The sequence below is a fragment of the Cygnus atratus genome, chromosome 23, assembly GCF_013377495.2.
Source record: "Cygnus atratus isolate AKBS03 ecotype Queensland, Australia chromosome 23, CAtr_DNAZoo_HiC_assembly, whole genome shotgun sequence".
Classification (NCBI taxonomy): Eukaryota; Metazoa; Chordata; class Aves; order Anseriformes; family Anatidae; genus Cygnus; species Cygnus atratus.
In genome coordinates, this window is record NC_066384.1 from 1,577,588 (window position 1) to 1,602,846 (window position 25,259).

The 25,259-nt window shown below is 47.9% G+C and overlaps 1 protein-coding gene across 1 annotated transcript in view; it reads right to left on the reverse strand.

Moving 5' to 3' along the window:
* The window catches only part of CSMD2 (CUB and Sushi multiple domains 2), a 290,461-nt gene that overhangs the window by 30,711 nt on the left and 234,491 nt on the right, over positions 1-25,259 (reverse strand). The window contains exons 41-53 of the mRNA XM_035562044.1: positions 24,344-24,553; positions 22,549-22,737; positions 18,916-19,093; positions 18,546-18,691; positions 14,691-14,771; positions 13,641-13,754; positions 11,672-11,860; positions 11,003-11,149; positions 9,836-10,024; positions 4,457-4,642; positions 3,973-4,167; positions 2,341-2,514; positions 1,799-1,972 (exon numbers count right to left, since the gene is read on the reverse strand). Of these exons, the coding sequence (XP_035417937.1) occupies positions 1,799-1,972; positions 2,341-2,514; positions 3,973-4,167; positions 4,457-4,642; positions 9,836-10,024; positions 11,003-11,149; positions 11,672-11,860; positions 13,641-13,754; positions 14,691-14,771; positions 18,546-18,691; positions 18,916-19,093; positions 22,549-22,737; positions 24,344-24,553 (2,172 nt within the window). The remainder of the gene's footprint in view (positions 1-1,798; positions 1,973-2,340; positions 2,515-3,972; positions 4,168-4,456; positions 4,643-9,835; positions 10,025-11,002; positions 11,150-11,671; positions 11,861-13,640; positions 13,755-14,690; positions 14,772-18,545; positions 18,692-18,915; positions 19,094-22,548; positions 22,738-24,343; positions 24,554-25,259) is intronic.

Here is a 25,259-nt window from a genome sequence, read left to right on the forward strand (position 1 = left end):
TAGGTCTCTGCACAAAAGCTTGGTAGGCTTTTAGGTGCCAGAATCAGAAGCCAGCACAAAGCAGTGCTGAGCAAAGGCACTGCATACAAATGAGCTGAGTAGTGGAAAGATGGCTCAGTAGTCAGAAGACAGATACAGATGGGCTTTGTTCTAAAGGGTTTGGTCCCTCCTGAAAGGAACAAGATGATCCAAGAAAATGGATGTTTAGAAAATCTTGTATTTCCATGAATCTGCCTGACAGCAGGAAGACCTCTATCAATATGATTTCCTGGTCCAAGGTTACTGTGTATGTACTTGGCAGGCAAAAGTGAATTAGAACTTTTTCAGCTGAGCATCCTCAGACACTGGAGTAATTCACACCTGCCTACAGAACCAGAGACAGCCTTCCCAATAATTCTTTTCCTAAAAGCCTTATGCAGAATCCTAGACATGAATGCCTCCAATTTTAGGAGCCCCTGCTAACCTTTACAGCTCGAGTCTGTTTCTTATTTTTAGGCTGGAATCTGCATATTCATTGATTTGGGGGTCATTCCTTACTTCGTATCTTGCTGTTACTATTGTGCCTCAGCAAATAAAACCCTAACCCAGACATGAGAGGTTGGAAGTAAACACCTGGAGAATCATGATATGAAATGCATGGAATGCACTGTCCACTGATAAGATGCTTAAACTTATTAACACCTTAGTTAGAGCTCTAGAGACTTACTTAATTAGCTTATTTACTGGAAAGATAAATGAGCAGGTTGTGCAAGGTGACTCATGAATGTGGATCAGAGGAAGAGAGAGAGGCTGACTTTCCTCTGGCACAGAGCATGGGTCTCAAAGAAGGGGATAATAGCGGTGTGCTTGGCGGGGATGATGTCTGCCTTTAACACCCTAATAAACTGTCTCCCCACACCCTAATAAACTCTCCCCAGAAACTACACCTTCAACTGGGCTCACCCATTAGAAATTCAGCACACAAAAAATAGCAAAAAAGATGGAATTTACAAAGCAGAGGCAAGAAGCAAAGCAGCCAAAACTGCAGAGTTGCCACTCCTGCCATGCTTCAGCTCTCTCCTACACAAACCCCAGGGATGCTTGTGCACTACACACACTCACTCTGGGCACGCAACCTTGTGCAGCCCAGCTGTGAAATGCTGCAAGAGAAACAGAAAAATGAGCACAGGAACCTGAAAACCCACAAGTTGCTCCTCTACAAAACAAGGGTGGTTGCCTACAGGTCTTCCCACTCCAGATTTGTTCCCAGCACGAGAACTGGAACCCGTTTCATCTTTGGACTATCCTGAGAAATAACAGGCTCACTTCCAAGCAACGACACTTTTGGAAACCTAACTGCATTTCTCCAGCTTCCCCAGTGCCGTTTTTGTAACTGCCTTTTGAGTATGTATTACCAGTGCCAGAGATTGCTGCTCAGTTATAGAGAGACCCAGTACGGACCCAGAGCTGCCAGCAACATGCCAGGCTGAATGGGAAGGGCCAGCTTTGCACAGAGCAGGGGGAGTCAGAGCGAACTCAGCTGATGCTGCCAACCTGACAGCACTCATTTAAATGAGGAATATTTCAGAGAAAGGAGCTACGAATAAAACTGAACTCTCCTCCTATCCACCCTTCTGTAGCAACAATCTAGGGGGCAAGCATTTCTTAGCTGGGTGAAAACCTGGGCTGGCTGGTCCCCCCAGTCTGGTTTTTCATTGCTTACATTACTTTTTCTTTCTGTAAACTGAACAACGGCCTTTGCGCGTGCTCTTGTCCTCTGCCCATAACCAGGGCTAAAGAAATCTGACCACATACTTACGCACACAGACAGGAGTCTTCCCAGACCAGCGGTGGTCCTGCTGGCAGATCCGCACAGACATCCCGATCAGGCGGAAGCCAGGGTTGCACTGATAAACCACGCTGCCGCGGTAGTTGTAGTTCTCCCCATTGATCTGCCCATTGACAATGGGACTGGGAACACCACAGTGCCCAGCTGCAGGAGGGAGACAATGAGAATCACTGAGGGCTCACGCCTGCCCCTCCTGAAGTCATCACACACTGACCTGACTGTCTGGCTGGATATGAGTTTGAGTCTCTGCAGTAATAAATAAAACCGGAGCAGCAGCAAAAACAACATATCATTTTTAAAGCTCTCCTCTCCAATCTCAAAACATCTCACATCTACTGAGCAGTACGGAATCCAAGTCTGCTTCCTTTTTCTATTTACTGAAAACCCCAATGTTTCAGCAGCACTGAGTCCTCACTTGGGTTCCTTCTTTAATCAGCATCCAAAATTCCCGTTCCCTCCTGAAATACCATCAGGACTCTTTCACCACCACATCACGGATGCTCCACACGTACCCAGACATTTCACTTCAGCTCCACTCCAAAGTCCGTTGGCCATGCACTCCCGCACGCGGGACCCTACCAGGGTGTAGCCGGTATTGCACGAGAAGATGGCCGTGGCACCGTAGCTGGTCAGCGTGCCGATCTTGTTGCCGTTAGGAGGAATTGGCAGATCTCCACAAGAGATAACTGAAAGAGATCCCAAATTACAGTAAGAGAGAATGGACAGGGAGATAGTTGGTTTTGTTGTTGTCTTTTGTTGTGTTTTTTTTTTTTTTTTATAGAAGTGCAGACACTTATCACCACAAGTCATTATTAAAGCCAAAATGAGTAGGAAAGATTATTAAATAGTGCAGAACATTATTAAACATGCAGAACAACAGTTCAGTCATGTTACATGAGCTGACAAATATAAGCACTACTAAAAATTATGCTTCAGGACACGAGTGAAGTCGTAAAGATAAGACTGGCTAGGAAGAAATTAGAGAAGCTTTTCACACAGGAAGTTTTTAATACGGGGATATTTCTATTATTAACCCATTGCCAGATACAGCCGTCAGGCAATGACTTTCAGAAAACCCACAAAATGGCACAAAATTAATGGGCGCTTTCAAACTAGAACGTGACACTCAGAGACCTCTGTGCTTTTTCTGGCACAGTGACTTCCAGGACAGGGCTGAAGTCTACAGATCAAAGCCACAGAAGACACCCAGTGGAAAGCCCAGGGATCCAACTCCCACAGGTACAGCTGGAGCTTGGCCAGGAGCCATTGCACATGCAGCTCCAGCCACAAAGTTCATCTCTTTATTTTATCTACCTTAAAGATCTGCAAACCCTCTGGGAGCTTTCACACTCAGAAGAAAACAGACTCATGCTGGGTTCTTCTGACCTTAGTGCATTGCCAAGTTCCTGTCATTTGAATTTATGTGGCAATAACGCTGAAGAAATAAAATGGGGTCAGGCTCACGCTCCTGGATCTGGCTGAAAAGCTAGCAGGGGTAAAACTACATCTGTCACTGAAGCTGGCAGTTGCATCTCTAGAAACAAAGAGAGCCAGCAGGGAAGGGAAAGCTGCCGTTCTGAAGGAGAAATTTTTCTGCCTCTATCCGCACTCTTGAGAGAAAAATCTCCACCTTTGACAAAAAAAAGATCCAAGGCACAGCAGTCATGTCAGAACGACTGAGAGCCGCTTGTTTGCCAAGGGTGCTTTTGATTTACAGGTAACACTGTTACCCTCGTAAACTTGGCATTTGCATCACACTGGAAGAGGTTAGGTCTTAAATCAGAATTTTTTATTTTCTTTCTTAAAAGCAAACTTCAGAGCATCTGGCACCAGTGACAGCGAAGCTGCTGGGACCTGACAGCAACAGGTGAGCTAATGTGCTCGAGTTCTTGCGAAGTGTTTAGGTTAAGCCAAGAATCAGATCAACAGATGACCTCTCCCTGCCTCCAAACTCTCTTCTACCAGAGCAGTTCTGCAGCCATGCTCTCAGACACTGCCACGAGCAGCCAGGGTTGCGGCGTGCTTGCACACACACAGCAGAGCTTGCACACCTGCCGAATGGCAAACAGAAAGCACGTTCCCTGCGCGACATCCCATGCATCTGGCTTGTCCCTAGCACACCTCCTGAGCTTCACTGCTCTTACTTTTACAGGTCGGCATCGGTTCACCTATGCTCCACTTCCCATTGGCTTGGCACCTGATGACCCGCTGGCCTGTGTAGTAGTAGCCCGGGTCACAGATGAGCATGAGCTGGGCGTTGTAGTGGTACTGGATCTCGTAGGTCAGCCGCCACCGACCGTGCTCAACTGCGATGCTGTTGATGTCGGGACAGGTGACAGCTAAAAGCAGACAAATGTGGTGAGTCAGGGGAGAGAAAGGAGACAAAGCACTGAGAGGTGTCTAACTCTAGGGTACTTTGGGGCATTTCAGCGAGCGTGTTGGCTTTTTAACAAGGGGCCCAGTATTAGCATCTCCATTTTACAGGTGGGAAAACGAGGCACCACCAGACAGAGGTTGCACAGGATTAGAAACCTGATGTCCTAAATATTGTACCTATGAGGCAGGAAAATACTACTGAAAGGACTTCCCAAATTCCCTGTGGCACAGCCCCGGGCTGCCACCACTCACCCACGCACTGCGGGGGCTGGTTGCTGTTACTCCACTGTCCTGCCTGCAGGCACTCGGTGCTGGACTCCTCCCCGGGCTGAAGCTGGAAGCCCTGGTTGCAGTGGTACACGGCTTTCGTACCCACTGTGTACTCCTTGCCAAAGACGACACCGTTCTTTGGTGCTCTGGGAACGCCGCAGGAAAGAGCTGGGAAGAAGGGGGGGAAAAAAAAGCTGAGAAATCAGTCAGCTTCCAATATGATCATGGATTTGTGATAAGTGAGCTGAAACCCCAGCTACAAAGCTTGCCTATTTGCAAAAACTCCAGCACCCTGTTGAACCCCAGAAGCTGCAATGAATGCCCGCTTTCACAGAGGATCAGATTTTCACCTCCTTTGTATCACTGCGGTAACAGCAAAGCCAACACTGAATACCGATATCTGCTGGAAGAGACGCTGGCTCATATTTTCTCTATCATCTGTAACACAAACTGCATCAACACAGTATTCAGAAGTTTCCACACAGAGATAAAGGATTAGATAGCAATAATGTTTTGTATTTACATCCCACAGCAGTGACAACCTGAATCCCTTTTCCAACAGCACTTCTGGATTACAGAAGGCAGCAAATTCTATAATTATGTAGTGCCAGAAGGAGGGCTAAATTTAGCACTATGACTGAGAAGGTAAGGGGGAAATTCAGGGGGAAAACTCAAACAGGCACAATGCCAAACGGCTGCTCAAGACAGCAGCACTTAGAGAAGCTCTGCACCAGTCCTGCTGAGATCCTCGCTCTGTGGCCAAACAGGGCAGAAAGGGGCCAGCCAGGCCACAGAAATGCAAGCAACAGCCAGATACGGGCAGACCAGAATCACGTTCATTTATACTGCAAGAGTTTCACGAGACACTGCAAGCCCCGCTGCCCTCTTCCCTACTGCTAGGAAAACCAGCACTGGGAGTCCATCACTTGAACCTGTGCTCTTTTTATCAGCATTTGGAAGAGCTGAGAAGCCAAATCCAGACTCGCCTCCAAAACCAACACGCAGGTTCCCATCCCTCTCTTTGAGGCTTGGCGCTGGGGGAAGCCCATCTCGCTTGGGCTGGAGACCACAACCAACTCATCTGGACAGGCACAGAATGGCAAAGGCTGGGACATGTAAAGCTGTCCCTGCAAGAAAATCCCCCCATGGGGCTGCCAACAGCCTCTGCAGGGCACAGAGATGAGCAGAGCCTGCTAGCAACCACAGATTTGGAAGCCAACAGCTAACCCAAACAATTGTCAATGCAGACAATTAAAAATGCTCGAAAAAAACGTTTCTTCCTGGAGAAGCCTGAGCTGCTCTCACCCAGCTAATACATGAACTAGAAGCTGAGCCTATGTCTCCTGAGCCACATGCTGATACCTGAACACACCTGAACCACAACCAGGAACACCTTCCTGTTATTCCCTCTGTACACAAACAAGGGTTAGAAAATCAGGAAAGTCACGTTCTGGTAATATGGACCCCCACTGAACACTGAAAGGATAGACCAAAATTATTGAGTACAGCATCAGCACAACCACTGGAGCTTTCCACCACTCATGGTCCAAGGCACTTTTATCCCATTACTACTACATGAGTGGGCCAGAGCCCCAGCCTGGAGCACAATTACGCAGCACCTTGCAGATGCTGGTGTTGCTAATAGGTGTGAGTAATTCAGCAAGCTGGTATTAGCACGATCAGGCATATCCCTGGTTGAAATGATAATCACATGTATGTCACTTCATCGAGCTAAGGAGCTTGGCGAATCTCTCTACAAGGCTGGGTGTCTAGACAAGCAGCCACGCTGAATACCAATTTCGTTCTAAGGCAAAAGGAGACCTGGAAAGTCCTACCCTTTCACTTCCATCCTGCAGTTCTCTTACTATTACTTTTTGATGCTGCTTCCAGAGAGGCTGGTTAGAGAGCTGGCCCCTTCCCTTGTCACTGACCCCAGCAAAGCCTAATCCTTTCTCTACTCAACTCTCTTCTGCTCCTGGGAGCTGGAGAGAGGGGTCATGATGAGGAAGCTTCCACTGGCATCAAGAGTTTGGTTCAGAGGTCAGCAGAGAGCATGTGAAGTCAGCAAGACCCTGGTAATGACAGCAAGAAACATCTTACTCCTTTTCACCCGATCCCGAGGACAGGCCCAGTCTTCCCCGGCAGGACAGATAGAAAGAGGGGGCACAAGGCCTGAAAAGTCTTCGCCTCCAGCCTGACACCTCACCAAAATCGATCACCTGTGTTTGCTGCCAGGAGGCAGAGGCACAGACTGACATGGAGGGACACCAGGAGCAAATAGAGCCTGGGCCCAGCCTTGCTCCAGGCCAGTGAAGCTGAGCTGCCACTTGCCTTCGTTTCTCTTCATGATGCAGGGATTGCTACCGCAGGCTAGTCCTACCTCCTGCCTCTGAAGTGGTCTGCTTGATTAGTTAAGAGTTTTACCATTGCATAAGCCTTGCCCTGATAAAAAAGATAGTTAGCAATAATACAGAGCTCGTGGGCCAGAGGCAGTTGACTCAAAAGTTCATTAGGCCACCAGAAATAACAACAAAGAAGTAACCTTCTCCTCCTCCTGCAGATCAGGCTACAACGCGAAGATGTATTGGTCAGGAAGAGCTCATTAGGCTGCAAACTCTGCTGCACTGAGCGGGCTGCGTGCTGCACCTGATGGCAGGATCCTGCCTTTCCTTGCAGTTGGGCATCCATGAGCAGAATGCAGCATGAGTAACTTCCTATTTACAGAGTCCGGCTTGATTTTTGGGGTGGCAATAACCTTGCTCCATTTCCGAAGCTCAAATTGTGGACAATGCACTCCACTGAAAACAAAGATTAAAGAGTAGCTGTTCCTGGGGAAAAGCAAAAACAACGTTTGGCCAGGAGACCCACTGAGATCGTGACCTGGGGAGAGAGGAGTGCTTCTGGGGGTTCAGGGGTATGAAAGCTCAGTCTCCAGGAAGAAAATGTGCTAGGAAAAGGGACGGAGACTATGAAAGCAAATCTGCAGCTGGGATTCCAAAAACAAAGCAGCTTAAAAATAGGCAGCAGAGACAGAAAAGGCATATTAGATCATCTTGTGTTCTCCCCCATTGTGCCAACACAAGATTGTTCCCTGCAGAATATTCTCTGCTGCTTCCATAAATGTCAGCTAGGACAGAGCACGTAGTAAAGATTATTCAGAGGGGATCGGGAAGGGGAAGAGGATTACGTGCTGGCAGAGGGGAGCTATGGGAAATGTCATTTGTTAACTAGGCCATGTGTTTATGGGGACCCCAGTTCCTCTCCTCCTGACGCAGCTGACTGTGTGAGCAATTTATGCTGTGTTGTGGATCAAGTTCCCAAATCTCTGCCATGCAGTCCTAGCCAGCAGAAAGGAGAAATTGAGCACAGCCCAAAACAAAAGGTTGCCAGTTGGCTTCGAGAACAGTGCGAAAAAAAGAGATGTGCTGGATTTTATGCAGCTGACCTGGGCAAGGAGAGCCGAGCCAGCCCTGGCTATCAGCTGCTCGAGGCCAGGGGGGGGAGCTGCTCTGCCGTGAATTCTCCTACGGCTCGGGCTCGCTGCTGCTCCCCGCCTCCTGTGTCCATTTCCAGGCACTTGGTGACCATGGGCCAATATTGAGATGCCTGACACAAACATGGGCAAACAGAGCGAGGAGGTGACGTTCCCCAAGGGGTTATGGAAAGGAACCCGGGGGCTGGGCCCGGGGCGAGCGATCCCACAGGCGCCCCCAGTTCCAGGCCAGGTGGGGGGCAATGGACAGGCCTGCTCTGACTCCTTCCCTGCTGGCCGAGGTACCGGTGCTCAGGGACTCATTTCTGCTTTAAATTCCTGCTGTTGGGTGCTATCTCAGCCACGTAAAACCCTCCCCATACATCCTCTCTGTCCACCCCATCCCGGCCTCTGTGCTTGAAATCAGCTCCCCACACACCACAGCACCCCATGGCAGTAAAGGGCTGAACCCGAGGCTCGGGTGGCATCCCCAGCACACCGAGGCAGCGAACACTTAGCAGCGTTGGTACCGATTTTTGATTACATGATTTGCCTTAAAAAAAGACCCAGTGTATATCGGAGAGATTCCTGTCGCTGGGTGAGGGCTTCGCGAGGTGCAGTTGCCATGACAGCCCCTGGCGCGTGCCGGGCCTGCTGCGCAGTTCATCTGCTGGTGTCAGCAGCCCCAGCCTGCCTCACTGCTGAGGTTAAATCATTATCTGAGCTTGTGCCCACTTTCCCAGCCCCCCCTTGCCAATGGCATCGCACTTTGGGTGACAGGGGCTTGCTTTACTGTTTTTTGCTCGCCTTTAAATAAATACAACCTTGAGAGGGCTCCGAATGGATTTAAGCACCCACATCACAGAGGACGCCTTCAGAGGCAGGACTGCACGCAGCCCATGCATCATCAAGAGGCACTAAGTGATTCAGGAGGACAGAGGGGAATTTTCAAGGCTCTTTGGTACCCTCCCCACTAAATAATCCTGCTTTTCCTTAAGGTTTGGACCGGGTGACGATGCAGACAGCACAACGAGATTTTGCCTCTCCTGTCTCCGTTCTCTGGCCAGTTTCCGGGGAAGTCAATGTAATATTAATCCCCAGTGTTCAGTTCCCTTGGAACATGGATGAATGTTCAAAGACACTGAAAGGCTTCATCTGAATAAAGATGGGCATTTTATCAACACAAAGAAGCAGGGATGATTGGTGGATTGAGGAAAAGGTGCAATCAGAAAGTGCGCATAGAGAGACAAAATGGTGTGAAAGCAACCCCCCGGTGCACGCTGCCCTGGCCTCCCCTCCTCTCCCACACCTGCAAGGAGCCACGTCTTAAGTGTGATAGGTCATAACGATTACGGTTGATTAGGAGGTGATGTGGAAAGAACAACTATATGCCTAAATTTTATATGAAGCCGACAGAAACTGGGCACCATCTGAATCCCAAGAAATCTCATCCCACACAGAACTAAGAGTGGATTTCCAGAAATAATAAAGGAAATTCCAGTCACCAAATCCCAGTGGAACCCACATCCCTGCCAGCCTTTCCAGATTCTTCTAGACAAGAGCTTCTTTTGACCTTAGCAGAGGTTGTGGCTTTCCTGAGAATTCAAATGCTTCTAAAATGGTAGCCTTTGCACAGACTGACTTTCTCTCACCTGCCCCAGGCTAGACAATGACCCTCTGCTCCTCAACAGTTAACTCCCTCCACTCCTTGCCCATCTGTTCCCAAGGACTTGGATATAAGAGGACCACCCCTCACTGCCTACCTGCAGCTCAAAGCCTGATCTCAAAGGGAATTAGGGAATTACAATAGCTTTTCATTTTTACTGCATTTTACTTGGTCCTCCCCAGAACCCCTGTGTCTGTGTATGGATGCTACTGTCTGCTCTCACCTTGGCACAGAGGGATTGCTTCGTTCCAGTGGAAGTAGCCTTGGGGGTGCTGGGAGCAGGTGGTGGTGCTGTGGCCAACGAGGCGATAGCCTGTGTCACATCCGAAGCGAACTGTGCTGCCAGGGTGCAGACCCGTCTGGCTGAGAATCAGCCCGTGGGCTGGCGGCTGCGGGAGGCTACAGTACGGAGCTGGAGAGAAGGGCAGAGGAAAAATAAATAAATCACTGGATGGGCTCTATCAAGACAAATCCCCTTCCCCTTCTCAGGGATTACACAGTGCTTACCATAACCTAAGGCTGCACAAGGAACAGAACTTGTGATAGATAAATACAAAGTCAAAGTGGAAACGAGTGTAGAGCTACTATCCAAGTTTCACTCAGCTCTAGAAATAAAGAGTAATTTCTGATAATTAAATATTACTTAATTCATTTACTGAGCAAAGTCATTACTTATTTATGACATGCTGGCAAGTTCTCAACCCAGTTTTATAACTTTCATTAATTAAGGCTTGCTAAGTTCCAAAAAATAGTAATTCATTTTAAGGAATTCTCAGCAAGCATTCAGTATCTGGCAGTGGTTTTGTGCTGAACGAGCAACCAGGACTCCCTGGTCCTGTTCCTCTGAGAGCAGTGGCAGTAGGCCTGACCGGGACACGATGTGTTTTAAACAGTTTGCTGCAAATGCTGTAACGCAGCGACACATCAGTCGTGTCTCAGGCACCAGGAAGCTCCTAACACAAGTTTTTATGTTTTGTGATGGTAACCTTCAAACATCTCAAAATGGCCTCATCATTCCAGAGACACAACGGTTTTTCAACACAAGAATGTTTGCTGTGAATTGCATGGGATGGTTTCATGCATCCAGGGCCAAGTTGTCTATGGTCATATATTCTGGTTCTGAATCGTAACAGTGATGGAGAAAGCCCAGCCAGAGCTGTGAGGTTTTTTTTTTCTGGAAATAAAGCCGCTTTCCCAAGTCTCACCAGTCCCTGCTGAGGCCTCAGAACAGGGCCAGCATTTTGTGCCCTCCCAGGCAGAAGGCACCTCCCTTGGCACCTTCTGCCACCACAGATGGCCTCTGCCCCTCTGCAGCAATTTCGTGGAGATCCTTAGCTGAAGAGATGACCACGTTTTTGGCAGTGGCATGTAGTCTCTGCTGGGTACTTACCGAAGTAGCGGATTTTGAAGCCTTTTCTGTTGTAGGCATGATCGGAGGACCAACGGAGATAGACTTTGTTCCCACTGCTGGTAACAGTCAGAGGAGCAGAGTAGTTACCACTCAGTGACAAGAGCAGCGGACTCTGGCCAGAGGGACCTGTAAGGAAAGAGGAAGCGAATGAATAGAAGTCAGGGCTGACACACGGAAATTGTCACTCACACCCTCATGTGCTAGGATGTGTTTCTGCAAGAAGAAACAGGTGCTTTTTGGAATCGGAGTGTGAGGGCTTCCGCTTCACCATGAGTCCAGGAATGACAGCTCATGCTCAGTGCTTGTTTTGTGAACATGAGCCCCAAAGAATACACCTGGCTCCCGGAAAAGCAACAGCAAATAAAAACCTGTTGACTGCAGTAAGACCAGGCTTCTGCTCCAGGTACTATGCCTTTAGCTCCAGTAAACGCAGGAGCTTCAGCAGAGAAAAAATACTTTACAGACATCTGAAATTCAAATCATTGCTATTTTCTTATTCAGAGAATCAATGAGCTTAGGAGGAGCTTTCTTTAAGTCCAGTGGAAGATTACAGGTGGTGGTGGGAAACTCTCCTCACAGTGCCCTGGAAACAGAGATTAACAACTAACACCTCTGCTGCCAAGCAAGTCAAACTAGCGAATCTCTTACCATCAAAGATTTCAAACTCGTCATATTGCTTCTCACTGAGGAAGTACTCGATGGTGAGGGAGACGTTATATCCAGGCTCTACCTTGACCACCCAAGAACAGGTCTGAAAGTGGGGGTAACTTCCCAGGAAGCTCTGGCTGAGGATCACGCCGGTGGAGTCTGTCATAACCTCGTTCATCGGGCAAGGCACTGCAGGGAGCGTGAAGGAGAGACCACAGAAAACAAATCTTTGTTTCTTGTGAAGTAAGGAAGGGAACACAAGTTACTATGGCTGAGAAGGTCTATCTTCATGAGCCACGTCGAGATAGAGCACAGGTCCCACCCACATCCTTTCACTGGACACCAAGATCCTTGTGGTTTACAGAGTCCCCAGAGGCTCTGACTGAAGCATGCCCTGCAAATTTGAGCAATTATCAAATTTAAAGGAAGGGGCAAAAAGCAACTACACAAACAAAAGCCTTCAACTGTCTTTGCATCATTTCACGTCTTTCAAAATGAATGGCACTGCAACCAAATAACTATCCTCAAGTTACAAAACGCTCCCTTGGCAGCTCCTGGAAACTTTATTACCTGGGGCAGAGCAAGGCGTGGGACTAGAGGCTTATCCCAGATCACCCATGGAGTTGTCAGCTAGGACATAACAACTCCAACTCCTTTCTCTAATCACTAAAGCCCATTCAGTGGAATTCTGGAAATATTCAATCCAGCTGAAAACCCAATATAAAAAGGCCAGCAACAATACCCCAGGAGAGGAGGCTAACACACAACGTGAGCAGAAAGCATAAAAAGAAAGGGATCTTTATTTATCCATAATTGTCTCTAAAACTCGGTGCAAACGCTGTACTTGTATTAACAGAAAATAGTCAGAACTATCCAGAAAGAACGGAGTATTCTTTCCAAATCCTTAATCCCATCAGTGATTTGTTGACCTCTGTAAATTGGTGGCCAGATGTAATTTACGCAGTCCCTTTACCCCCAGGCTAACAACCATCAGTAAATAATTGAATGACCTCTGTTTCTCTCCTTCAGTTCATGCTATTTCACAGAGAATAAAGCTACAGAAAAATATCCCATTATATGGTAAAAATGTTCAGATAGGAGGGAATGAAGTAGATGAAATAATCACGGTTGGAGCGAACAAAAGTACCAGCAGGAATCCAAAGGATAAATAAGGTAACATGGCAGCACAGAACCATCTCTGGGAGCCCTCCTGAGCAGCAGCAAGGTGTACAATGCAGTGTGTGCTCGGGGCATTCATTTTTCTCCCATGTAATACATTCTGTGGCTCTAATAGAGAAGCTGTTCCTCGCGGGATCACCTCACTGGAGGAGCGCGCTTAGCTGCAGCTCGCTCTTCCTTGCTTTGGCTGTTCGTGTGTCTCTGGCAAGCTGTCAGCGCAGAATCCTCCTCCCCCTCCCACGGTAAGGACGTTTGGGTGGCTGTTTAACGACTTCGCAGTGTGTCAGCCCTCTGCTCAGCAAGATTTCACTCAGTCACCCTTCAGCAAGTATGAGCTTAAAGCACCTCCTGATTTCATGCCTTGGGGCGTAATTTGGGAGCACCCAACAAGAGGCAGAGCCCCCCCACATGCAGAGAGCCTGCAAATCCCCCATGAGCTGTCAGAGAGAGGAAGTCTCCCTGTTATTTATCATGGAGCTGTTGCAGTAAGCCACCCAGTGAATTTCTCACTGCTATTTGCTCGTTGCTGAGCCTAGCCAAGGTGCACGGTCCTGTGCTGCAGGGCGGGTAGGGAGAGGAGCCTTTCCCTGCACAGGGGTGCTTCGCTATCCTCCTCACCAGGCCCTGCTATGTGGTTTTATAATAGTGGGACCCCAGAGGTCTGAAGATGTGGTATGTGCAAGGAAACCTCCCCCAGCTGCCATCCAGCTTGCTGCTTCCCATAGCAAACCTCTGCATTTTGCAGCGGTGAAGAAAGCTGTGGCTGCCCTGCTGGGACCCCAGGTTTTACCTTCACAGGTGGGTGGGGGTCCTTCAAACTGAAGATGCGTGCCTAGCTTGCAGGTCAGGATTTCATTTCCAATCAATGTAAAGCCAGGCAGACATCTGTACCTCACGATGTCACCTGCAGACAGAAACAGAAAACATCTTGACCGAGCAGAAGGATCAATTCATTAAGGCCTGAGGAGAGGGCAGTACGGTGAGCAGGGACCTCTTGACCCAGCCTCTGCCATCAAGGCCACCTCAAGGCTATGTGGCTCAGTCTATGTATGTTCCACTTTGGATTTCTGGATGTTTTTAGAGAAACTCACAGACGTGCAGGTCAGGCCATCCCACCCGCACACCCTGCCCACTCGGGTGCTGCCAGCTCCTCCTGCCACACTGCCCCCAGCCCCGCAGCTGCGCTTGCTACGTGCCGACACAGACTGGGCAGAAACAGAAGGCAGGGAAAGGCATGCTGTGGCCTTGTTTGTGATAAACCACTGTCACGTCGCTAAGACTGTTTTGATTTGTGCTAGCTATTCAGGTGAAGATTTCCTTAGAGCTGCCAGTGAGAAAAGCTGCTTTTAAAAAATCACGGCTACTTCACTGGTTGCAGACGTAACGTGGATGTAACCGTGAAAAGCAGCAAAACACAAAAGACAGTCAATATGGGTGAAAGGTTCTCAGAAAAAGAGTAGTGGCCTCTAAACTTCTACACAAGGCATTGCTTGAAACACCTGAAATGCATGAAGGCCAAAAACTACTATTGTGGCAAAGATCTCTGAGCATTTCCAAGCAAGCTCTGGGCTTTCACAAAAGACAAACCACTTCTGCACTGACCAAGAGGAAAAGTCTAGGGACAACGAGGTCAATTTGACTCCGTGGGGAGTCAGCTACTGAACAGGGTCATGCACACCTCCCCACGCCACACAATTACATGGCTGAAGAGGTTGCCTGGAGCCCCAGATTTGGGGTGCCACCCCCTGGACATGACGTGTGTCTGTGTGTCTTCCCCCAGGTATTCCCAGTGGCTGGGGAGAGGCAGGGATGGAGGGCTAAGGCGACCACGAGAGGCTACCTATGTTAAACTCTTCATTCTCAGTGATGACTTCTGCGTTGGGAACGATGGTCGGAGGCTGACATCTGAAGAGCTGGTAGGCTGAAAGACAGCAAAGGCAGAGCAGTAAATGTTAAGCTGGGGACGACTGTCTCGGTGCCAAGCACACCAGACATCAGAGCAAATCCTCTCTCAACAAGCAGAAGGCATTGGCAAAAATGTAACCAGCCCTTTCCCCCTCCAAACCCTACAGAGATGGCTCCAGTTGTTTGTGCCCCAGAGCAGCTTTCTCTATTTTTTTTTTACATCTAATAGGAAACAGATTTTCATCATTCTGGGGATATACAGTGCCCAGACACTGGTAGTCTCTCTCAATGAGCACTGGATGATGAGTGACGGGTGCTGCCATGAAGCAACGGCACTGTCTTTTGGGATACTAAGAGAGAAGATCTTTGTGACCCTCAGCGGAATTAGGTCAATCATAGAAGAGTGCTGGACTGCTCCAGCATCAAATAAATTGCAATAATTATTCAGAGAATTTCATCTTCACCACCTGTCCTTGAACACAGAATGAAATACCCAATAATTTATTTTTAACCTGGAATTATTCATTAATTTCTTCTGCAAATAATTCCAGGAGCGCAAATGTTTTCAGCTGCAAATTCTGTATGTAGCTCAAAGTTCACAAAGTGACCTGGGCATAAAGCAAAGCAGCTCAGACACTGCACTCTCACCCAGTTAGGTGTTTCTTCAGGAGTACCGTGGGGCTAAATGGGAACAAGGATTCTAGTCAAGAAGCAGAAAATTTCCTATGACTCACGCACCTGCCCAAATACATTGCAAATACCAAATTTTCCATCAAAAATTAAAGATGAGCAAACACTGAGCAAAACAAATGTACTGCTTACGAGTATATGGGCGCATAAGGCTTGAGAACTGTGCTGCTTATGAAAATAAACACACGAGAGCTGTGAGCATGGTTAAATTGAAAAAAATGGTACTGGGATCTAAATGAATATTAATGAAAGACATTTTCTGCTATTTGCTCAGCACTTCTCTGAATCTTTGCTCCCCCCGCACCTGACCCTGGACAAGCATAACTTCCTCTGAAATTTATATCAGCCCTTTAATTTAAGATACTGGAGCTCAAGCTGCCACTGAATATTAATTCTTACTAACTCCACTATGTTGAACTCTTCACACAACAGCAAAGCTGGCAGCAACCTTAATGAGGCTTATGATAATGCTTAAACACACATGTAAAGAAGTACACTCCCATCCTCTCACCCCAATTTCCCTGCTCCCTAAGGTGGGGAAGAAGAGTATTTCCGCAAAAGCTGCATGGAAAAAATGTGACATTTGGAGGGTGTGGGAAAGGGCCAGGGGAAATGTAGCTGTTTTTGGGTTACTGCAAGGGACGGGGGCACACAGGCTGCATCCCAAGTGTGCGAAGGGGAGGAAAAACCACACTGCTACAGTGAGCTGAACTCTAGCAGGGGGAGCAAAGAGAAGGGCCAGCTCTGTTGTCATCAGCTTCTCTGTGGTGCAAAAATTAGTTCTCTGAATATTAACTTTACTTTAAAAAAAAAAAAAAAAGGTGGGGTGGGGGAGGCCCAGATTGGGCAATAAGCCAAAATTTTCAAAACTGCCTGAAGAGCAGGAGATAGGGCAGTGGGGGAGAACCCTTCTGTTCCACAGCAAAGAGCCATCCCAGGAGGGGACGCAGTGGTTGGCAATCTTTTAAACAGATGTTTGACAGCGGGGGAAAGGGGAACCAGTAATAAAAATTTAGATTAAATGCTATTTAAAAAGTGCTTGACAGCATCTACTGAAACAGAAAGATAACCCAGCATTTACAGCATTAATCTCCTCTCCTTAATGGACCATATTTCAATAAAGAGGTGTGATTAAGACGGCTTCAGCATATGGGTGATACAGCACCAGTGAAGCTCCTTTCAACAACACCTCCACTTGTTCTAACCAGGACAAAACAAGAGCCCTGTCCTTGAAACCGCTCTGGGACCCCCTGAGTTACTGTGCCATAAAACCCCTTCCCATCGCAGTCACACATCACTTCAAGCTGGCACCTGAACTAACCCGTTTAATAATGGGTGCAACAGCATCATTTTTCAAGGGACGCTACTGAATCTTCAAGCTCTCTGAATCATTGCTTTGTTTCCCTTCCTCCACCCTAAGAAAACATTTCTTTGCAGGCATTTAAAAGGGCAGCAGTTCTCTGACAGGGTGCTGCTGATCTCCACCGCATGGGGAAGGACAATTTAAAGCTGAAAGAGGATGTCTATGGCCTAGATCTGCCCATATGCAGATGCAGAAATGAAAATATACACTGCTATGGATCCCAAGGAAATTCCATTTCCTGCAGTTACACCCCAAAGAGCAAAGCCAAGGATGTAACTGACCACGCTGCCCGATCCCTGCGAACCCTTCTCCCAGGTCTCCGGGGTACAAGGCACCACACACAGGATGAAAGCCGAGAGAAGAAACTCACTGCAACAATCGCCACCAGTTAAATCTGTGGGGTTAGGCTTTATCCTGAAGTCCCGTGCATAAAGGGACCAATAAACCCGTAAGTGCTGCTTTAGTAAAAGGCCAAGCAGTTGTTGGAGTGCCCATCTGGTTAACGGGCTGGAAACGAGTGCTGGCTGTGCTGATCCCTACCAGCACAACCTCCAGGCCTCCCCTGCCTGGCGTGCCCACGAATGGCTTCAGACCCCAGATCAACCAGCAGCTAAAAAAGCCTCACTACGAAGGGCTATCAAGGCTAGAGAACAGCGACATATGCTGATGGGCTCTAACCACAGCAATGACAGTATCTAATTCATATCACAGAAGGAAGCATTCACTGAACTGCAGCAGTGTTTACGTACTGCTCATTCCTGAGCCAAACTGCCTAACCCATATTTTTTTGCATAACTGTTATATACGCACCATTGTCTAGTAATATAAATCTTACAGTGTTTTGCAGCAGCAAACCAATTCCCTCCGAAGCCTAGCAAGCATTCTTTAAATTCAGCCTATCTGTATAATACTCGCCTTTTGGAACTGAGCATAAGCTAAAACATTCTGCACAGATTCATCGTGTAATTCATGTTAGACTTTGTTGAAGTTGCTGCAAGAAAATTACCAAAGCACAAGGAGGTCTCCATTTGCACTTTCCAAAATCCCAGTACTGCTGTAGCAACTTGTCAGCTAATCCAATTTAAAATTGGGCTCTCGTTTAGTGGTGGAAAGCAAATGCTCTCATTTTGATGTTATACCCAACATCTCCCTGGTGTGAGCTGCACTCACACCAAAGAATCCCCAAATAATTCATGGATTTACAAGAATCATTTTCCTCCCCAGAGAATTAAAGTCACTTCTCAGCTGGAACACAGTTGTCATTTAAAATGGGACAGCAGGATGATCTAATTGGTTTAGCATGGCATTGGAAAGACAATACCGTATCCAGCGAAAATTGCAGAGAAGACTTTTAAGTAAGCAAAGTGGAGCTATCCCATAATGGGATCTGCCACGGAGAGGACAGTATTTACAGCATCACCTTGAGAGAGGCACAGGATTGGCATGGCTGTTAGTTTGCAGGCACTTGATCCGTGCTTGAATTATCGCAACGTTACGGATGGATTTCCACGTCTGCCCAGACTGTGGGACCACTTGCCAGCACTTGACTGCCTAAGAGACTTTCAAACTCAAACCTGTGAAAACCGCACCCCATTGCAGAAGACTTCAGGTAAAAGCATATTTTTTCCATATATTCTCTTCCTTAGAACTAGACCTCCCCACAACAAACCACAACTGATCCATGCCCCTCCATATCCCACAAGCAGGTATAATGCACACTCAGGAATCAATACAGACCATAGAAATAAATGGCAAAAATCCCTCCATTGGCTGCATCGCTGTGGAATTTCATCAGGACCTGGTTGGAAGAGCTTTGGGCTGACTTCTTAGCAGAGTTGCCAGTGAACACACCAAGCTGTGGGGCTGTTTGCTGTGGACCATCCCTAAAATCGTAGGTCAGAAACACAAGAAAAAGCATTATTATGCACCTTTCGCTCTGTTTGCACAGCGGACACTGAGATATTTTGAAAGTCAGCTATTGATCTAGTGCTACAAGCTCAAGAATCCCCACACTGCAGCAAGGGATGCTCTGTGTATCTGCCATTTCTTGCAGAAATGGAGCCTTGGTAGCAGCCCTGGTCAGTCCTCACGCCTCTGCTGTACTCACCAAATCGTGATGAAATCATTGTAGGGCTCTGTTTGCAACAGAGTGAAGTTGAGATGGATCCCATAGCCCACAGGCACTGTAAGGAGCCAAGTGCAGTCCTGGGAATTGGGGTACTGGTTGGGGAAGCCAGGAGAGTAAACCGTACCATTCTGGGTGGTGATGTTGGCCCCGCAAGGCACTGCAGGTAATCAGACAAACACAAACCTAATGAACAAATACCCCAAAACAGTAACTCACAAAGATCTCCTACTTCCCATTTTCCTTTCCCCCCGCCTTTTTTTTTTTTTTTTTCTTTTGGGAGGAGGGATAAAAAGATAGCTCTTCTGAATACAGGTGGATCCAGCCACAGAACCTCAGCCGACCTTGCCATGAATAATTCGTATCTGTCACAACTACATCTAACCTTTTCAACTTAGTTCCATTAGAATAAATTTGTTAAGTGCTCCTGAGCTGAAAGGAGACTGTCAGGGTGTTTCGTACAGATGTGATAGCCAGGTGCACAAACAAACTCCACCTTATACCCTAGTAAAAGTCTTTGGGCTCCACCAGCTGTTTGCACCCATGCATGGAAGATACAGCTCCTGACCAGATCCCACCAGTGGGCAAATCTATTCACTCGCTCATGCAGCGTGGCCTGGACCAGAACCACGTAGCAGCTGGCTGCTCACAGATCGCATCTAAGCAGGGGAAAAATGATGATTTATTTGTAAAACAGAAGCATCCAATTCATTAATCAGGACGACAGTTCTGTTGCACTAGGTATCTTCCAGGTCTAAACAAACTTGCAAACTAAAGAGACATAACTAGGAACAGCCTGGGCAGTGAAAACGAGAGACAGAAAGCTGACATCCCGCTGGCGGTAGTGCAGGAGGGCCACAGCAAGTCCCTGGGTGCAGAAATCCCACGAACAAGCACTGGCCTCTGGACCTCCCCGGCACAGTTGTGTAGGTGAACGATAACGTCTGCAGCGCATTGCTGACAGCCTGCAACAACCAAAGGCATGTGCACAGGGGTAAGTGCAGTGCCATCTGCCTCAGCCAGCTCCATTTTAGAAGCCACACTGCTGTGTTAACCCAGTCCTTGGCTTAGGTTAATGCATTCTTCCTCCCAGTACAACTTATAATTTGGGCTCAGTGTTACAGTAATATACAGCACCACACGCTCCTTTTCATACAGGAGTAGCCCCACAGACTTCCACCACCCTGGACACGACTCGATGTGCCAGATGTGAAGTTACAGCCAGGCTCCAAATATTTACTGCCTAGTTCTGCTCTGCCTACTCATGTGGTCTGTCAAGCTGAGAAAAGCATGCGTATTTATATAAATCCACACGCTCATTTTCCTAAACAAACACCCAAGGAACCTTGGGGGCCGAGTTCCTTTCCACCCCGCACAGCAGGCAGCCTGCTGATCGCTGGAAAAACTCCCTGGGGTGCTGCTGGAAACCTCAGCCTGTGTGCATTTATTTTAGAATTACAACTTCTCTTTTAATTGAAGGGGCTTTCAGCTGTGACCTGTGTGGGGAAGGTGAGGTGGTTAGCCTAAGGCAGCGAGTCATTGCTGCTTGCTGCTATGCAAAAATGGACTGCCCAGCTTGGCTGCACCTCTGGAAGCAGCCAGAAAGTTCTGCATTGAGTTCAACAGCACTTAACAGCCCAGCGGATGGGCACACAGAGAAAAAAAGCAAATGGCCCAAAGTGTGCCTAACCCCTCACCCCTTTGTTCTGTCAGGAGTGCTGCAGAACAAGGAAGCTACTTAAACACAGTAGTAAAAAATAAGGACTGGATGGTTGTAGCTGGCAGAGCTGATGGCAGAGGTAAATAAGGGCATAATAATCCTGCTACCGCCCACCCGCAAGCCCTACCAGCAGCACGCCAGCTACTCAGCCAGCAGGCTGAGCACCGAACAATTTCTCAACTCATGCACATCTCTGTTGCGTTGCTGCAGCCACTGAAGAGCAGCTGAGAATCCGGTTCTTTATGCTTTGCGTTGTCTGGAGTTCAAGGACTTAGGACTTGAAAGCAGCACAGTATCAGCCCTCCCCCTCTTTCCCCAGCACACAGTTCTTGCAGACCAAGTGCTGTAGGGAGGCCGGGATAAAGGTCAGTGCTCCTGGGAAGTGCAGTGGAAATCTTCAATAAGCAACCTTGAATTTCTTAAGGGTTCACATGAAACCTTTCTAAAGTAAACCACACAACACTCGGCCCACTGGTCCAAAGGATAAAAAGACTGAAACAACCCTTTTGGGGTTTGAAAAGAGAATCTGGACATTGGAGCTTCGATGCCTACAACATCGATTGGCTCCCTTTGGGCAGCAGGGTCCTCCCAGCACACCCGGTCTTCAGGAAACAGTGTGCTCAAGACTACTGAAAACTGTTGGGTTGTTTTCCAAATATCATCACCACACTAAGGAGACAAGACAGGGGCACAGTCTTCCCACACTAGGAGTCCCCAAAGCTGCACGGGTCTTTTACCAGGGACCCAGCGTGGCAGCGAGTGCTAAGGGCGCTGCAGCCCAGCAGGAGAGGCTGTGCCCACAGACAGCAGGGCTGATCAAAGCCTCTCCTCTACCTGATTATTCAGGCACACTGGCTCATCATAAAAATGTTGACTTTGATAGTTGTTTGAGTTGGCAAAAGGCAAGAACCTTAGTGAGGACAATAAAACACTGTTCTAACCATGCTCAATGTCAGCATGAAACTGTGGGCTGGTTAACGAGGGGAAGTAAAAGGTAGAAAGAAAAACAGAAAGAGTCATTTCTACAAGCTGTAAACCTGACAATGCATCAGCAGTTGTTTAACAGGGCCAATACAGCAACATTTTTTTTTTTTGTTATAAGCATAGAAGACAAACGCCATAGCTGCTATGCACAAGAATGGAGGAGCTCTCTGGGAAACATCTGTGAGGAGCTCACCACAGGACTTGCAGTACAATTTCCATGTTCCCCAAAGATGTCTGCACATGTGTGCATGTGAAAACCAATGAAGCCTTGAATTTTTGTCTGGTCCTGAACTCCTAAGCAAACTTTGGCAACTTATTTGACTTTCCTGATTCAGTGTTTCTATCTCCAGAAAGACAATATTGACCTCTTGCATGAGGAAACTGCATCAGCTAGAGAATTAGGGCCTGCAAGGCTCTCTAGACCTCTAGTAAGCTCTGTGCATCAGCTGATCAAAAATACTAAACTAATGGAAACGGAACACTTGAAGAAATAAAGACAACAACAAATATTACTGCAATGACCCTGGGCTGCTTCCTTCTGGAAGCACAGCTCCCACCGATACCAGCAGCAAGGCTGACAGCTGCAGACAGTCTTCGCCCATAACATGAGATTCAAACACACCACCTCAAAAGATGCACCTTGGTTTTGAACTGTTCAAAATGTTCACTTTGACTAGGCTGAAATATGTTGAGCATCAACTTACTGAGAACATGCTTCAACAACTCAGGGGTCAAAGCTTTATTCAAAGCGCTCGTTCCCAGCGTGTCTCCAACGATGTTTTTGTTTCCAGAGAAATTTTCAGCCCAGTCACAGAACAACGATTCAAAAGGAGGCCAAAACAAAATGCTGAGGCCTTTTCTTTCCCCAGAATGCCAGCTGGGGTGCTCTCAGGGTGAGCCCAAAGCCATACCTTCACACCTGGGCAATGGGTGATCCCAGTTCCTGTTGGTGCCGTGCTGACACGTCAGGACAGGGTGCCCGATCAGCTGGTACCCAGGCAGACACTCAAAAGAGATGGACTGGCCAACGTTGTAACCAGCTCCTCTTACAACGCCGTTGGCAAAAGGTTCAGGGTCAGGGCATTCCTGCAGCTCGTAGGCTGGAAAAAAAAATAATAAAGTGGAATGTTTCATACTTATATTTTCTCATAAAAGCGTGAACAGTACACTCATCATGCTGCTTGGCTACTTCCCCCTTGTACAATAACTTAATTGAAGGAGATAAAACTTTAATGAACCATATACGCATCTGCATGGAGGATGAGGGACAATTCTGCTGCTGCCTCGTGCTAGCCTCGGACGTGAGTCTTGGGGCCCACCCTGGTCCTCCGGGGTCTCGGAGTCTGCATGCACAGGGTTACCCTGCACTTCACTTCTAATTGGGAAATCTGCCTTGTTTTTCAACAAAATGTGGACGATCCCGATGATGAATGCGAGTCAAACTGTTAGCATGTTCCACCTGGCATTACAAATTACTGGTCAGCCTTGCTGGAGCTCATTTGCATAGCAATTTCCATGAGATTACCCAGAGTGCCTCACCGAGCACATTCCTTCCAAAATTGTGCAGCAGCGCATGAATTATATGGTGCATGAACAGGACAGCCAAGGCAAAATTAATGTTTTCAATTAAGTATGAGTAGCGGCTTTTATTGCTATTTCTGGGGAGTCAGCCCTTTGTCAGTCCTTGGCTACAGCACATGGCTGGAGACACCCGCTCCATCTTCCCCACTCCTCAGCTCTCTCTCCCAGACAGAAGCTGGATCGTTTGGCTCCCCGCTGCTGCAGAGCAAAGCCTGTCCTGCTTATCTTCAGTATGGAGCACCCCATCTGCCCTTGGTATCCTTTGCCCATATTCCCAGGTGGACAAAGAGGACCGAAGGATTTTGCAGAGAGCCCGTTCAAGGTAGGGCTGTGGATCAAGCAGGATCACGTCCTCTTTCAGCAGGGGAAAGATCCAAAGGCAACCCCAATCCGGCACCTTCAAAGAGCAGCAAATCCAGTAAGAGGGGCACTTGCAGGGCCTTGCTCTGCTGGCTGCAGAGACTGCGGCAGCTGCAGCTTGGAGGACATCATGTTAAAACTGGGGAACTGTCTGAGGACACATGCTGGGCAAGAACTTAAGCCCATCTCCATTTCCCCATCGTTTCCAAAAACTGTACTGAGCGCATCTTTTGATTTTAGTCATTTATTTCTCTACTTTCACTGCAGGTTTCCATGCCAGAGCCACTGTTCTATTATTTAGCTATTTACTCATTTGCTCATTTCCCTCCAGCAGCCTGCCTCAGCACAAAGTTAGGCTGCAGCTGAGGATGGGAGGGATGCGTTTGGGTGTGCCCAAACCGGACTTCAGCTGAGACTGAAAAGCAGCTGCAAAATTCCAGAGCAAACTCAGCTGCTGAGGACTCCTCTCGTTGCACATGACAGTCGACAGAGCCAAGATCTAAGTGAATCTAGCTGGAATTAATTCAAAGGCATTTCACTGTCACAAAGCACTCTAGGAACATTTGTTATTTGCCGTAGGCATAAGTCAGGGCGAATAGATCCCAGTTACAAGGATTAAGCATGGTCTTCTTGTAACACCTTTCCACTCATTTGGATTAAGTCCTTGTGGAATGAATTCAACAGAATACCCTCTCTCCCCCGCCCTCAGCATTAGCACCTGGGGACAGGATTGTCCCAGCGCTGCACATTCACTGGCCTCCCTACCTTGGTATTCCAGCTTGAAGCCTGGCTTGTTCTGCGAGTGGTCGCTGTGGAAATACACAGTGGTTTCATGAGATGTGGACAGGAGGGAGCCTGGGATTTCGGTGCCACTGAACCGCCCTATGACATTACTGGTGTCGTATGGCCCATTGCGGATTTCAACAAAGTCATGGTTTGGCTCGGTGGAGAAGTTTAGGAACTGGATGTGAGCACCTGGGGAGGAAGAATGAACAGTTCACCTCTAAAGCCATCCACAAGCCTTAACACATCAACACTGCTCACCCAGTGATGCCCAATACAGCCTAGTCAATCAGAAGGAGTGCATTTACTGTGTCAAAGGTAGAGGGTGCCTTGTCCTGCTAGTTTCAGACAAGATCAGGCTATTAATGCTGTGGATTCAGGCTGCTGGAGATCCCGTGCTCTCCTCTCCCTCTGCCTGACACCAGAGAAATTATGCAGGCAAACACAGAGCTACACGGATCCCCTTCTTGCCATGCTGCATCCAGCCAGCACAGCTGGCAGGCGGCTGAGCTGGGGTTTCCTTTCCTCAGCAGCACACAGCAGCCATGCAGCTACACCTGGAGGAGGAAAGTTAATTCAAGAAGTCCAGAGTCAGCATTTCTTCCAGGCATGCTATACTTCCAGCCCCTGGCAATTAGGCACCCTGCTGGGGCTGGCCTGGAGAGCAGCTGAGCTGGAGGTGTGCAAATCTCTCCTACTAATGGTTGGGGAGATCCTAATTTCTAACGTGACGATGGCTGCATGCAATCTACCTCATATAGGATATAGTCTGACAAAAGCTTTGGTCACCTTTCACATTTATAAAGGGAGGAACAGCTGGTGATATTTTTAGGCTGTTACAAACATAAGTAGTTCAAGATGGGGAGGCACACAAGTACAACATGGGAGGGTGTTACGG